This window comes from Pristiophorus japonicus, chromosome 4 (assembly GCF_044704955.1).
Source record: "Pristiophorus japonicus isolate sPriJap1 chromosome 4, sPriJap1.hap1, whole genome shotgun sequence".
Lineage (NCBI taxonomy): Eukaryota > Metazoa > Chordata > Chondrichthyes > Pristiophoridae > Pristiophorus > Pristiophorus japonicus.
In genome coordinates this window covers 159,775,751-159,792,145 of record NC_091980.1, presented here as the reverse complement: position 1 = coordinate 159,792,145, position 16,395 = coordinate 159,775,751, and the positions used below count along the sequence as shown (strand labels likewise).

At 45.0% G+C, this 16,395-nt stretch overlaps 1 protein-coding gene across 1 annotated transcript in view; it reads left to right on the top strand.

The window, feature by feature from the left end:
- LOC139262707 (EEF1A lysine methyltransferase 3-like) overlaps positions 1 to 10,744 on the top strand; it is a 53,463-nt gene extending 42,719 nt beyond the window's left edge. The window contains exons 3-4 of the mRNA XM_070877859.1: positions 8,142 to 8,253; positions 10,332 to 10,744. Coding sequence (XP_070733960.1) covers positions 8,142 to 8,253; positions 10,332 to 10,744 — 525 coding nt within the window. The remainder of the gene's footprint in view (positions 1 to 8,141; positions 8,254 to 10,331) is intronic.
- Positions 10,745 to 16,395: the final 5,651 nt, after the last annotated feature.

Here is a 16,395-nt window from a genome sequence, read left to right as displayed (position 1 = left end):
CTGGGTACATTGCTTAACTGCGAGCATGTATTACATCTGTGAACTCAGGACTCTCAGTCCGCATCGATACCGGGCCACCACACGTGGGATCTGGCTATCGCTTTCATCATTACGATACCTGGGTGAGTACTGTGGAGGTCATTGATGAAGATGTCTCTGCCCTTCTTGGGTTCCACTACAGAAGGCAGTCTGCCTGTATAGACATTTCATCTTTGCACCGCTGGAATGGCTTTATCTCTTCCTGCATTTCCACTGGGACACTGGACCAGCTCCCGTGAAGCACACGTCTTTTGACTAGAGATAATAAGGGGTCCTGGCTTATCCAGGTTTTGATCTCCCGGCAGTGATGGGTGATTGCTCACTCTCAAATGCTTCCATAACCATGGCTAGATCTGCGGGCTACGCCGTTTCCACCCCCGTGGTGGGCAATGGCAGCCTACTGAGAGCAACGATGCAGTTTTCTGTGCCTCGCCTGTGGCAGGTGGCATAGTTGTATGCGGACAACGTGAGCGCCCATCTCTGGATGCGGGCCGATGCATTGGTATTTATCCCTTTACTCTTGGAGAACAGGGATATAAGTGGCTCATGGTTAGTTTCCAATTCGAATTTTAGCCCAAACAAGTATTGATGCATTTTCTTTACCCCATAGACACACGCTAACGCTTCTTTCTCAATCATGCTGTATGCTCTCTCAGCCTTAGATAGACTCCTGGATGCATAAGCAACCAGTTGCAGTTTCCCGAAATCATTAGGTTGTTGCAAAACACACCCGACGCCATATGACGACGCATCACATGCTAGCACCAAATGCTTACATGGATCATACAACACAAGCAATTTGTTTGAGCATAACAATTTTCTCGCTTTTACAAAGGCATTTTTTTGGATTTTGCCCCAAACCCATTCATCCCCTTTTCATAGTAAGACATGCAGTGGTTCTAACAGTGTGCTGAGATCCAGTAAGAAGTTAGCAAAGTATTTCAGGAGTCCCAGAAACGACCGCAGCTCCGTCACGTTCTGTGGCCTCGGTGCATTCTCGATTGCCTCCATCTTCGCGTTGGTGGACCTGATGCCGTATTCAGCATTATCGGTGGACAATTCGTGGTGAATGTGTGCACCCCATGTACCTCTGCCTCCTTGATCTGAGGATCTGGTTTGTCTTGATCCTCTGTGGATCTGTCCTCCTCTGCAACATGGTGGTTTTCAGGTTTAACAGGCTTTGCAACTCGCCTGCACACTCGTTGGAGGTGTCTCATTGTTCCAAAGCCCTTGCAAACGTACTCTTTGAATCGGCATGAATGGAAACGATGATCACCACCGCAGCGCCAACAAGGTGTTAATGGCCTTGCATTCATCACCCTTGATGGTGGACTCTGAGATGTGTAGCTGCAGGTAGGTGTGACCTGCCCTGTTCGTTACAATTTTAAAACAACATCACTTTGTTCACAGTACTTGTAGCAGCACTTGTGTGCTGAGAGATTTGCTTTGTATTGTCACTGGTGGCAATGGACGCTTGGGCTATCGCTATGGCCTTACTCAAGGTTGGGGTTTCTACAGTCAAAAGTTTGTGAAGTATGGTTTCGTGGCCAGTGCCAAGTACGAAAAAGTCTCTGCGTATGTGCTCCAAATGTCCTTCAAATTCGCAATGTCCTGCAAGGCATCTTAGCTCGGCGACATAACTCACCACTTCGAAGCCTTCAGACCTTTTGTAGGTGTAGAACCGGTACCTCGCCATCAGAATGCTTTCCTTTGGGTTCAAATGCTCTCGGATCAATGTGCACAAATCGTCGTATGTTTTCTCTGTGGGTTTCGCTGGAGTGAGCAGATTCTTCATGAAGCCATACGTTGGTGCCCCACAGATGGTGAGGAGGATCGCTCTACGTTTGGCAGTGCTCTCTTCCCCATCTAGCTCGTTGGCCACGAAGTATTGGTCGAGTCGCTCCACAAAAGTTTCCTAATCATCTCTCTCCGAAAATTTCTCCAAGATGCCCACTGTTCTCTGCATCTTTGGGTTCGCTATCTGTATCTCGTCGCCAGTTGTAGTGTATGGAGAAAGAATCAGACTGAACACAGTGAGCTCAAAGTAAAGTGTGACCGTAGTCTTTTATTGCAGGTTTCCAGAGTGCCTCTCCAACCTGTGTAGCCTCCTTAAATACCTGTGATCCCAAGGGATTATGGGATCCCTTGGGACTCCAGGGGATGAGCCCTCTGGTGGCTGTACAGAGTAAATACAAGTTTACATATCGAACACCAACGTTTGGCATAGATGCCTTGAACCGTTAGATGAAAAGCAAACCTGTTGCCTCTACTTCCTATTATTATCACCTCAGCCCCCTCCCCGCTCCCTCCCAATCCCCTTGCCCATATTGAGGCAGCTCTGTTTGATGAACATGCAGCAGAAGATAAGACTTGCTAGATGTAAAAAGACCAAGGTTCATCGAGTTGGCCTTTTCCTATCCTGGTAGTCACATGATGTAACGATAATGGAGTTGTTGACTGATCAGAACATAAGAACATAAAAATTAGGAGCAGGAGTAGGCCATTCGGCCCCTCAAGCCTGCTCCACCATTCAATGAGATCCAAGCTAATCTTCTACCTCGACTCCACTATCCCCATATCCCTTGATTCCCTTAATATTCAAAAATCTACCGATCTCAGTCTTAAATATACTGAAAGACTGAGCCTTCACAGCCCTCTGGGATAGGGAATTCCAGATATTCATCACCATCAGAGTGAAGAGGTTTCTCCTCATCTCAGTCCTAAATGGTCGACCCTTTATTCTGAAACTGTGACACCTGGTTCTAGACTCCCCAGCCAGGGGAAACATCCTCTCTGCATGTACCCTGTCAAGCCCAGCAGGAATTTTGTATGTTTCAATGAGAACACCTCTCATTCTTCTAAACTCTCGAGGAGATTTTGAAAAGCATAATACAGTCAAACAGATTTAGCATGGTTTATGAAAGGGAAATCATGTTTGACAAATTTGCTGGAGTTCTATGTGGATGTAACGAGCAGGTTGGATAAAGGGTAACCAGTGGATGTGGTGTATTTGGATTTCCAGAAAGCATTCGATAAAGTGCCACATAAAAGGTTACTGCAGAAAATAAAAGCTCACGGGGTTGGGGGTAATATATTAGCATGGATAGGCAAAAAACAAAAAGGGCCACTGAATATAAAGGGGCTGCAGGAGGGGTCAAAACTAAAAATCATGGTTTAAAAACTAGGATTAAAACACTTTACCTAAATGCACGCAGCATTCGAAATAAAGTAAATGAGTTGCCGGCACAAATCATTACAAATGGGTATGATTTGGTGGCCATTACAGAAACATGGTTGCAGGGTGGTCAAGACTGGGAATTAAACATACAGGGGTATCTGACGATTCGGAAAGATAGACAAGAAGGGAAAGGAGGTGGGGTAGCTCTGTTAATAAAGGATGATATCAGGGCAGTTGTGAGAGACGATATTGGCTCTAATGAACAAAATGTTGAATCATTGTGGGTGGAGATTAGAGATAGTAAGGGGAAAAAGTCACTGGTGGGCGTAATTTATAGGCCCCCAAATAATAACTTTACGGTGGGGTGGGCAATAATCAAGGGAATAATGGAGGCATGTGAAAAAGGAACGGCAGTAGTCATGGGGGATTTTAACCTACATATCGATTGGTCAACTCAAATCGCACTGGGTAGCCTGGAGGAGGAATTCATAGAATGCATACGGGATTGTTTCTTAGAACAGTATGTAGCAGAACCGACAAGGGTGCAAGCTATCTTAGATCTGGTCCTGTATAATGAGACAGGAAAAATAAACGATCTCCTAGTAAAAGATCCTCTTGGAATGAGTGATCACAGTATGGTTGAATTTGTAATACAGATTGAGGGTGAGGAAGTTGTGTCAGAAACGAGCGTACTATGCTTAAACAAAGGGGACTACAGTGGGATGAGGGCAGAGTTGGCTAAAGTAGACTGGAAACACAGACTAAACGATGACACAATTGAGGAACAGTGGAGGACTTTTAAGGAGCTCTTTCAGAGTGCGCAACAGAAATATATTCCAGTGAAAAAGAAAGGCGGTAAGAGAAGGGATAACCAGCTGTGGATAACCAAGGAAATAAAAGAGAGTATCAAATCAAAGACCAATGCGTATAAGGTGGCCAAGGTTAGTGGGAAACTAGAGGATTGGGAACATTTTAAACAACTGCAAAGAATGACTAAAAAAGCAATAAAGAAAGGAAAGATAGATTACGAAGGTAAACTTGCGCAAAACATAAAAACAGTTAGTAAAAGCTTTTACAGATATATAAAACGGAAAAGAGTGACTGAAGTAAATGTTGGTCCCTTAGAAGATGAGAAAGGGGATTTAATAATGGGAAATGTGGAAATGGCTGAGACCTTAAACAATTATTTTGCTTCAGTCTTCATAGTGGAAGACACAAAAACCATGCCAAAAATTGCTGGTCACAGGAAATGTGGGAAGAGAGGACCTTGAGACAATCACTATCACTAAGGGGGGTAGTGCTGGACAGGCTAATGGGACTCAAGGTAGACAAGTCCCCCAATCCTGATGAAATGCATCCCAGGGTATTAAAAGAGATGGCGGAAGTTATAGCAGATGCATTCGTTATAATCTACCAAAATTCTCTGGACTCTGGGGAGGTACCAGCGGATTGGAAAGCAGCTAATGTAACGCCTCTGTTTAAAAAAAGGGGCAGACAAAAGGCAGGTAACTATAGGCCGGTTAGTTTAACATCTGTAGTGGGGAAAATGCTTGAAACTATCATTAAGGAAGAAATAGTGGGACATCTAGATAGGAATAGTGCAATCAAGCAGACGCAGCATGGATTCATGAAGGGGAAATCATGTTTAACTAATTTACTGGAATTCTTTGAGTATATAACGAGCATGGTGGATAGAGGTGTACCGATGGATGTGGTGTATTTAGATTTCCAAAAGGCATTTGATAATGTGCCACACAAAAGGTTACTGCAGAAGATAGAGGGACGCGGAGTCAGAGGAAATGTATTAGCATGGATCGAGAATTGGCTGGCTAACAGAAAGCAGAGAGTCGGGATAAATGGGTCCTTTTCGGGTTTGAAATCGGTGGTTAGTGGTATGCCATAGGGATCGGTGCTGGGACCACAACTGTTTACAATATACATAGATGACCTGGAGGAGGGGACAGAGTGTAGTGTAACAAAATTTGCAGATGACACTAAGATTAGTGGGAAAGCGGGTTGTGTAGAGGACACAGAGAGGCTGCAAAGAGATTTGGATAGGTTAAGCAAATGGGCTAAGGTTTGGCAGATGGAATACAATGTCAGAAAGTGTGAGGTCATCCACCTTGGGAAAAAAAGCAGTAAAAGGGAATATTATTTGAATGGGGAGAGATTGCAACATGCTGAGGTGCAGACGGACCTGGGGGTCCTTGTGCATGAATCCCAAAAAGTTAGTTTGCAGGTGCAGCAGGTAATCAGGAAGGCGAATGAAATGTTGGCCTTCATTGCGAGAGGGATGGAGTACAAAAGCAGGGAGGTCCTGCTGCAACTGTATAGGATATTGGTAAGGCCGCATCTGGAGTACTGCGTGCAGTTTTGGTCACCTTACTTAAGGAAGGATATACTAGCTTTGGCGGGGGTACAGAGATGATTCATTCAGCTGATTCTGGAGATGAGGGGGTTATCTTATGATGATAGATTGAGTAGACTGGGTCTTTTCTCATTGGAGTTCTGAAGGATGAGGGGTGATCTTATAGAAACATTTAAAATCATGAAAGGGATAGACAAGATAGAGGCAGAGAGGTTGTTTCCACTGATGGGGGAAACTAGAACTAGGGGGCACAGCCTTAAAATACGGGGGAGCCAATTTAAAACCGAGTTGAGAAGGAATTTCTTCTCCCAGAGGGTTGTGAATCTGTGGAATTCTCTGCCCAAGGAAGCAGTTGAGGCTAGCTCATTGAATGTATTCAAGTCACAGATAGATAGATTTTTAACCAATAAGGGAATTAAGGGTTACGGGGAGAGGGCGGGTAAGTGGAGCTGAGTCCACAGCCAGATCAGCCATGATCTTATTGAATGGCGGAGCAGGCTCGAGGGGCTAGATGGCCTACTCCTGTTCCTAATTCTTATGTTCTTATGTTCTTATTATAGCGGACTGGTTAACTAACAGAAAACAGAGAGTCGAGATAAATGTGTCATTTTCCGGTTGGCAGTGGGGTCCCACAGGGATCGATGCTGGGGCCTCAACTATTTACAATCTATATTAATGACTTGGATAAAGGGACCGGGTGCAATGTAGCCAAGTTTGCTGATGATACAAAGATGGGTGGGAAAGCAAGTTGCAAGGACACAAAAAATCTGCAAAGGGATATAGACAGGCTCAGTGAATGGGCAAAAATTTGGCAGATGGGGTATAATGTGAGAAAGTGTGAGGTTATCCATTTTGGCAGAAAAATAAAAAAGCAAATTATTTAAATGGAGAGAGATTACAAAATGCCGCAGTACAGAGAGACCTAGGGGTCCTTGTGCATGAAACACAAAAAGTTAATATGCAGGTACAGCAAATAATCAGGAAGGTAAATGGAATGTTGGCCTTTATTGCAAATGGGATGGAGTATAAAAGCAGAGAAGTCCTGCTGCAACTGTACAGGGCGTTGGTGAGGCCACACCTGGAGTACTGCAGACAATGTTGGTCTCCTTATTTAAGGATGGATATATTTGCATTGGAGGCAGTTCAGAGAAGGTTCTCTGGGTTGATTCCTGAGATGAAGGGGTTGACTTATGAAGAAAGGTTGAGTAGGTTGAGCCTATACTCATTGGAGTTTAGAAGAATGAGTGGTGATCTTATTGAAACATGTAAGATTCTGAGGGGGTTTGACAAGGTAAATTTAGGGAGGATGCTTCCAGTTGTGGGGAATCTAGACCTAGGGGGCATAGTTTAAGAATAAGGGGTCACCCATTTAGAACTGAGATGAGGAGGAATTTCTTCTCTCTGAGGGTCATAAATCTGTGGAATTCTCTGCCCCAGAGAGCTGTGGAGGCTGGGTCATTGAATATATTTAAGGCAGAGATAGACAGATTTTTGAGCGATAAGGGATTAAAGGGTCATGGGGAGCGGGCGAGGAAATGGAGCTGAGTCCATGATCAGATCAGCCATTATCTTATTAAATGGCGGAGCAGGGTCGAGGGGCCGAATGGCCTACTCCTGCTCCTATTTCCTATGATATTATGTTCTAATATAGGCCTAGTCAACTCAATCTCTTCTAATCAAAGCAATCAATCTCTATGAATTGTTCTACAACGACTCAGACTGAGTTGAGCTAAACTCCAGTGGTGGAGAGCTGTGGGAATGATAGGTTCAAAGTCATCTGTTTCTCCTGCGTATGCTGCACTTACCACTCACCATGTCTCAAATTACTCACATACTGGATCCTCGGCCAATTCAGGAAAAGATCATTCTGGGCAATTCCTTTCCAATCCTCGAAGGGGATTAAAAACAAATTCCAGGAGGTAACAGTGACCACAAGGGATATCACCCAACATCCCATCAACCATTTATAAGCAGTGATATCGGTCCCTTCCAGAAACTCGTCCAGCTCCCTTTTGAATGTTTGTAGCTAGTCCACACCCACTGCACTGAGTGAGAAAGGCTGGGGACACCTCCTTCACCAACCTTCCTTCATGTCGTTGAGCCAATGTCATAGCATTGGTACCATGTATTGGGGTTATATCCTCCTGGGCACCATCCATTCGGCACGTACCCTCCTGGACACCATGTATTGGGTACATACACTCCTGGGTACCATGTATTTGGTATGTACCCTCCTGGGCACCATGTGTTGGGTACATATCCTCCTGGGCACCATGTATTGGGTACATACACTCCTGGGCACCATGTATTGAGTACGTACCCTCCTGGGCACCATGTATTGGGTACGTACCCTCCTGGGATCCATGGGCTGGGTTAGCACCCTCCCTGCCACCATGTCCTGGGTTTATGCCCTCAACATCACGTAATCAACTTAAAACCCTCTTTGGATCAATGTGCTGTGTTTATACCATCCTCAACATCATATACTGGGATTATAACCTTTTGTGAAAAGTTGTAGGTGAACTTATTCTAATGTTAATGCAACATTTTTTTCAGGGCCTTGTTCTCTGCAGTTTCTTTGAGCAAGAAAAGATCAGTTTTTCTGGGAAGAAGGTGATTGAATTGGGGTCGGGCACTGGGATCGTGGGCATTCTTGCCATCCTGTTGGGTGAGTTAAAGACTCCAAGCCGTAGCACTTTCTGAGTGTGAGCGAAAGCAATGAACTATAATGGAACAGGATGGATTACATAGTGAGAATGACCAGGGTAGTATTACATAGTACTTACAGCACAGAAGCAGGCCATTCAGCCCAATAGGTCCGTGCCGGTGTTTATGCTCCACACGAGCCTCCTCCCACCTTTCTTCATCTAACCCAATCAACATATCCTTCTATTCTTTTCTCCCGCTGCCTTTATCGAGCTTCCTTTTAATGTTAACCGCCTAAACTACTCCCTGTGGCAGTGAGTTCCATATTCTAACTATTCTCTGGGTAAAGAAGTTTCTCCTGAATTCCCAATTAGATTTATTGGCGATTATCTTATATTTATGGCCCCTAGTTCTGGTCTCCCCTGCAAGTGGAAACAGCTTCTCTACATCTAACCTATCAAACCCTTCCATAATCTTAAGGACCTCTATCAGGTCACCCCTCAGCCTTCTCTTTTCTAGAGAAAAGAGGCCTGGCCTGTTCAATCTTTCCTGTTGGTATAACCTCTCAGTTCTGGTATCATTCTAATAAATCTTTTTTGCATTTTCTCCAGTGCCTCTATATTCTTTTTATAACATGGAGACTAGAACTGTTCACAGTACTCCAAGTGTAGTGTAACCAAGTTTCTATACATGCTTAACATAACTTCTCTGCTTTTCAATTCTATCCCTCTAGAAATGAACCCCGGTACTTTGCTTGCTTTTTTTTTACTAGCGATACGTGTATCTGTACTTCCAGATCCTTCTGCTCCTCTACCCCACTTATTTTCCAAGGATTATGTGGTCTCGTCAATCTTCCTACCAAAACGTACCACCTCACACCAATTCTTCTTAGGCAGTCTCTCAGAGTCGAGGATGACTTGCTTCCACAAAAATATGAGTTCTCAGGTGACCGATGAGTCCAATGCGGGACCTACACGGCAGACAGTGGTTGAAGGGACGGGTCGGTGGGGAGCTTGGGTTATCTTGCGCTCCTTCCGCTATTTGCGCTTGGCTTCCGCTTGCTCTCGGCGAAAGGGCTCGAGGTGTTCGGCGGCTTCCTGGATGCTTCTCCTCCATTTTGAGCGATCTTGGGCCAGGGATTCCCAGGTGTTGGTGGGGATGTTACACTTTTTCAAGGAGGCTTTGAGGGCGTCCTTGAAGCATTTCCTCTACCCACCTGCGACTCGCTTACCGTTATTGGACCAACATGGTTTAAAAGAGAAGTGGTGTAGCAGAATGGGGAAAGGAAGTTGGGGGCGATAAACCACTGCAGGCGCAAGAGGAAGGAGCAGCTCAGGAGAATAAATAGGGCCACAGCTTTGGGGTTCAGGGAACATTTTTTTAGAGAAGACTGTGTAATAGTGTGAGGGGAACACCATGAAAGGATGTAGGGTGGAGAGAGTGTAGGTAGAAAGGAGTGTAGGGTGGGCTAGGAGGGGTTGGAGGGTGGGTCAGAGGGATTGACACGATGGAAGGTGTCCTCAGTGTGAAGATATTACGATTCTATGAGTCTGACTCTGTGGGAGTAATGTAGGAAATTACTGTTGTAATGTAGGAAACACGGCAGCCAATTTGCGCACAGCAAGCTCCCACAAACAGCAATGTGATAATGACCAGATAATCTGTTCTTGATATGTTGATTGAGGGATAAATATTGGCCAGGACAACTCCCCTGCTCTTCTTTGAAATAGTGCCAAGGGATCGTTTACATCCATTTGAGAGAGCAGACGGGGCCTCGGTTTAACGTCTCATCTGAAAGGCGGCACCTCCGACAGTGCAGCACTCCCTCAGCACTGCACTGGAGTGTCAGCCTAGATTTATGTTCTCAAGTCCCTGAGAGTGCTTCCCACTGAGGCACAGCTGACACTAAGATTTAACTTGCTGCCTCTCTGCTGTTTCGTTGGTCTTTCAGCACTGCAACCACTGCAGGAGTTTATCATTTCACTGAACAGCCTTTGCTGTGTTGATTGCCTTTGCCCCAGAATCACTTGTTGGCCACATCTCCCATTTTCGGCATTGCTGCCAAAGGCGTGTGCTTACCATTTGCGATTGTTTTGGCAGGTGGGGAAGTGACCCTGACCGACCAACCCATCGTGCTGAATCAGATAGAGTTCAACATCGACAAGAACATCCCGGCTGCCATCAAACAGCACTCTAAAGTCTCGGCCCTGCGCTGGGGTGAAAACCAGGACCAGTTCCCCACAGACTACGACGTGATCCTGGGCTCGGATATTGTCTACAGCCCGCAGGACTTCCCCTCGCTGCTAAGGACCTTGCGGCACTTGAGCAACGCGAACACTGTCATTTACATCTGCTCCAAGATGCGCGAGTCCATGGGGGCCATGAACTTTCACAACAAGCTCGTCCCGCAGCATTTCAACTCCGAAATTGTTCACCGAAACGAAGACAAGGAAATCAACGTGTACAAAGTGACCAAGAAAGGCCCCAGTGTCGTAGGGCAGCCGCAGGTGTAGTGTCTTCTTGGTCATTTCAACTAGTGGCTTACTGTTGGTGACAAGGTCTCACCACTGGTGACCCTTCCACAAGCCAGTTTGAGGATATATTTTATCGCAGTATCTTTTCCAACTATTTCTCCTCCCTGATTAATGTTCTCTACTCCCACCCCAGCCCCGCCGCTGTATTCAAGGTGGTGAGTCGGGTTCAAGTATTGCCTATCAGACTCCTGCAGACCTCTGGTCTCTTGATCCAATGTTTAGAACCTCATTAGAGTGGGGAGACTATTGACTATCTAGGGAGTCACATAATCGCTTCCACCCCATTCCATGCATGTATAGACTTTGTAGCAGGAATCACTGAGAGAACAGAAAATGGGGAACTTCTCTGATCCGGTCTCCCTCTCCAGTCCAGGGGCATTAACAGAAAGACTTGGATTTATATAGCGCCTTTCACGACCACCGGATGTCTCAAAGTGCTTTACAGCCAATGAAGTACTTTTGGAGTGTAGTCACTGTTGTAATGTGCGAAACGCAGCAGCCAATTTGCGCACAGCAAGCTCCCACAAACAGCAATGTGATAATGATCAGATAATCTGGGTTTTTTTTGATTGAGTGATAAATATTGGCCCCGGGACACTGGGGATAACTCCCCTGCTCTTCTTCAAAATAGTGCCGTGGGATCTTTTACATCCATCCGAGAGAGCAGACGGGGCCTCAGTTTAACATCTCATCTGAAAGACGGCACCCCTGACAGTGCAGCGCTCCCTCAACACTGTACTAGAGTGTCAGCCTAGATTTATTGGGGCAAGTTTCAGACCTTAGCATTACTCAGTGCATATATATAGTGACTTTGAGGATTTACTGACCCAGCAGCGAGGCGCCTCAGTAAACACAATGTAAGTGAGAAGATTTTTTCGAAGTTCTGGCATTCTGATGTTCACTGAATGGCCTTAGATGGTGTTAGTCTCAATAATCCAGTGAACCAGCTTCCACCAATCTTCACTCACAGCCGCAAATCTGCCAGGAGATTGGGACCAGGCGGCAGGGCAGCCCGGAGCTGAGATACGGCGCTGAGTAAAGTCCTGCAAATCAGAGACAAGACAAGACCAGGAATTAATCTCTCAGTGACAGCTGTAACAAGAGCATGTCACTCAGTAAGCATATCCCGTATGCCTTCTTAACCACCTTATCTACCTGGCCTGCTACCTTTAGGGATCTGAGGCCATGCACTCCAAGGTCCCTTTGTTCCTCTACGCTTCTCATTGTACTACCAGTTAATGTGTATTCCCTTGCCTTGTTGGACCTCCCCAAATACATTACCTCACACTTCTCCGGATTGAATTCCATTTGCCACTGTTCTGCCCACCAGACCAGTTCATTGATATCTTCCTGAAGACTACAGCTTTCTTCATTATCAACCACACGACCGATTTTTCTATCATCTGTAAATCTTTTAATCATACTCCCTACATTCAAGTCTAAATCATTGATGTATACCACACAAAGCAAGGGACCTACTACTGAGCCCTGCGGAACCTCACTGGAAACAGCCTTCCAGTCACAAAAACATCCATCGGCCATTACCTTTTGCTTCCTGCTATGAGCCAATTTTGGATCCAACTTGCCACTTTGCCTTGGATCCCATGGGCTTTTACTTTCGTGACCAGTCTGCCATGTGGGACCTTATCAAAAATCTTACTAAAATCCATATAGATGACATCAAATGCACTACCCCCATCGACCCTCCTTGATACCTTCTCAAAAAGTTAGTCAGATACCTTCTCTTAACAAATACATGCTGACTATCCTTGATTAATCTGTGTCTTTCTAAATTAAGATTTATCCTGTCCCTCCGAATTTTTTCCAATAATTTTCCCACCACTGAACTTAGGCTGATAGGCCTGTAATTGAACAAAGGTACCACGTTAGCAGTCCTCCAGTCCTCTGGCAACAAACCTGTAGATGGAGAAAATTGGAAAATGATGGCCAGAGCCTCTGCTATTTCCTCTTTTGCTTCTCTTAATAGCCTGGTGTACATTTCATCCAGGCCTGGGGATTTATCCACTATTGTAAGGGGTTTTCTCAGGGAGTGTTGTTGTGCCTTGGGTGTCTCTCTCTCTGGGCTTCTGCCCTCACAGCTTATGCCTGGCCTGTGAGGTACCCTGAGTGCTGCAAGAGCACCCCTGGAGAGACTGTGTCCACAGCTTATGAAGGGGGTTTTGAGACTCGTGCGTCCCCACAGCTTATGCCTAGCCTGTGAGGCACCTGTGAGTGTCAAACACTCCTAACCCCTTCTTCCCTTGCCTGTGACACACAGTTGAGCATTTTCAAGGCGCTCCTAGCTTCCCTTACACTGTTCTGACATAAGACTCACGATCAGGAGATGTAATACAATAGAACTGAGACAAGGTGATTCCAAGAGGAACTTAGGCTTCCAATTTATTTGACAAGGTGTATCTCAACAAACAGCAATACACCAACAAAACAATCCCCCTAAATCCCACTAAACGGACACAACGAAAATCTTTACACAAGTTTAGCAGTACAATGCCCAACCTCCCACCTTTCCTGGCCTAACTGAGTTGGGAGTTCTGGGGACCAGAGGTTATACTCACTACTGTACCTTCTACAGTCTAGTGGTTTGTTTCTTCTATCTTCGGTGTCTTCGGACACTGGTTTTCCTTCAGTGTCGAGAGTCTTGCTGGTTGTTGGATGATGAGGGCAGGGACCACCCACACTACGTCAGAAACCCCTTTTTATAGCCAGATTATCCAGTCCGCCTCTCCTGCTGAAATCGATTCTTCCCATTGGTGGGCTTTGTGATTTTGAAAAATGCAGCAGTTTTAGATTATTGCGGGTTTTTTCCACTGATGTTAACCTACTCAAGGTTTGAGTGGGGTTTTGATTGCGTTGGCCTCCTGTAGCCATTGTGTAGGCCCTTGGGTTGTTTTGGGTTCCCTGGTTTCTAAAGGTCTGCATAATTTTCCTTCAATTCAGTTTTTCTAACTTACTCAAGGTTTGAGTAGGTGTTAGTTGGGTTGGCCTCCTGTGGCCATTGTGTAGGTCCTTGGTTTGTTTCGGGTTCCCTAGTTTTCTGAAGATCTGCATAATTTCCTTCCATAGTGTAAACATGGGGAAGACAATAGCCCGATAATGGCTGTGAGTCAGTCCCACAGTTTTCGAGCAAGTGCTCTCCCATTGGCTTGAAAGCCCCATGCTTCGGGCTGACTCTGTCTCACCATTGGCCCTCCGGTGTCCTCCCCCGTCCAATCACTGCTCTGCCAAGGTCAAACTGTTATCGGTTTCAATTCACAGCACAGACTGATCCCACAGCCCTTTTCCTTCTGGGTAAAATGAGAGGGTTTTCGTCCTCCCCTACACTATCAAAGATGCTAAACCCTTTAATACTTCCTCTCGCACTATGTTTATTTAATCTAATATTTCACACTCCTCCTCCTCATTGCAAAATCTGCATCGCCACTCTCTTTTGTGAAAACAGACGCAAAATATTCACTAAGAACCATACACCTCCAGTCTTCCACCTCCACACACACATTACCTTTATGGTCTCTAATAGGCCCTACTCTTTCTTTAGTTATCCTCTTGCTCTTAATGTATTTATAAAACATCTTTGAGGTTTCCTTGATTTTACTTGCCAATATTTTATCATGCCCTCTCTTTACTTTCCTAATTTCCTTTTTAATTGCACCCCAGCACTTTCTATACTCCTCTAGAGTCTCTGCAGTATTGAGCCCTCGGTATCTGTCATAAGCTTCCCCTTTTTCTTTATTCTACTCTGTATGCCCCCTGACATCCAGGGGGCTCTAGATTTGTTAGTCCCACCCTTTTTCTTTTGGCCTGAACCCTCCGGATCTCCTCCTTGAATGCCTCCCACTGTTCTGACACTGATTTACCTTCAAGTAGCTGTTTCCAGTCCACTTTGGCTAAATCACATCTCAGCTTAGTAAAATTAGCTTTTCCGCAATTGAGAACCTGCATTTGTGGTCCCCTTTTGTCTTTTTCATAACTACGCTAATCTAACTGAATTATGATCACTAGCACCAAAATGCTCTCCCACTGATACCCCTTCCACCTGCCCCTCTTCATTCCCGAAAACTAAGTCCAGAACCGCCCCCTTTCTTGTTGGGTTTGCTACATACTGGCTAAAAAATGTTCTCCTGAATGCATTTTAAGAATTGTGCTCCCTCTGTACCTTTCACATTAATTCTATCCCAGTTAATATTAGGGTAGTTGTAGTTGGGGCTTGAGCTTCTACAGACCAGGAGGGGAAAGGGTCAGTCATGGCCCCACCCTTCATGATCGCTGGCCAGTGACATCTGTTGGGAAATGTACTGAGAGAGAGCAGGACCCGTTCGATTGTCACATTTGAGTCAGTGGACAGTGTGGGGTACAACCAGACACTGTCTCGAGTCAGAGCCTTCCAGGAAATCATAGAGAACAGAATTGAAACTTTCAGTGATAAAATTGAGCATGGCTTTACAACGAGGTGTAACAGAAGCGCCCTACACCAGGAAGCAGCATCCGAGAGAAATACTGGTGAAAGAATCCTCCCAATTAACCAGGATAAATAGACAACTTGCTGAAGAAATACTTCTGAACCCTCTCTCATGTTATGGAACCAACCAGGGAGCAGGCTATCTTAAATCTAGTACTGTGTAATGAGACAGGATTTATAAATTATCTCATAGTAAAAGATCCTCCAGGAATGAGGGACCACAGCATAGTTGAATTTCAAATTCAGTTGTAGGGTAAGAAAGTTGGTTCTCAAACCAGTGTCCTAAGCTTAAATAAAGGAGACTACAAAGGTATGAGGGCAGAGTTACTAAAGTGGACTGGGAAAATAGATTAAAGTGTGGGACAGTTGATGAGCAGTGGCAGACATTTAAGGAGATATTTCATAACTTGCAACAAAAATATATCCCAATGAGAAGGAAAGACTGTAAGAGAAGGGATAACCATCCGTGGCTAACTAAGGAAATAAAGGATGGTATCAAATTGAAAACAAGGGCATACAATGTGGCCAAGACTAATGGGAGGCCAGAGGATTGGGAAACTTTTAAAAGCCAGCAGAGAACAACTAAAAAAATGAATTAGAGAGGAAAGATAGATTATGAAAGTAAACTAGCACGAAATATAAAACAGATAGTAAGAGTTTCTACAGGTAAGAGTTTCTAAAGGAAAAGAGTGGCTAAAGGTAAATGTTGGTCCCCTGGAGAATGAGACTGGGGAATTAATAATGGGGAACAGGGAAATGGCAGAGACGTTGAACAAATATTTTGTATCGGTCTTCACAGTAGAAGATACTAAAAACATCCCAATAATAGATAATCAAGGGGCTATAGGTAGGGAAGTAGTACTAGGTAAAATAATGGGACTAAAGGCGGACAAGTCCCCTGGACCTGATGGCTTACATCCCAAGGTCTTAAGAGAAGTGGCTGCAGAGATAGTGGATGCATTGGTTGTAATCTACCAAAATTCCTTGGATTCTGGCGCGGTCCCAAATGTAACGCCCTATTAAAAAAGGAGGCAGAAAAAAGCAGGAAACTATAGACCAGTTAGCCTAACATCTGTCACTGGGAAAATGCTGGAGTGCATTATTAAGGAAGCAGTAGCGGGACATTTAGAAAAGCATGATTCAATCAAGCAGA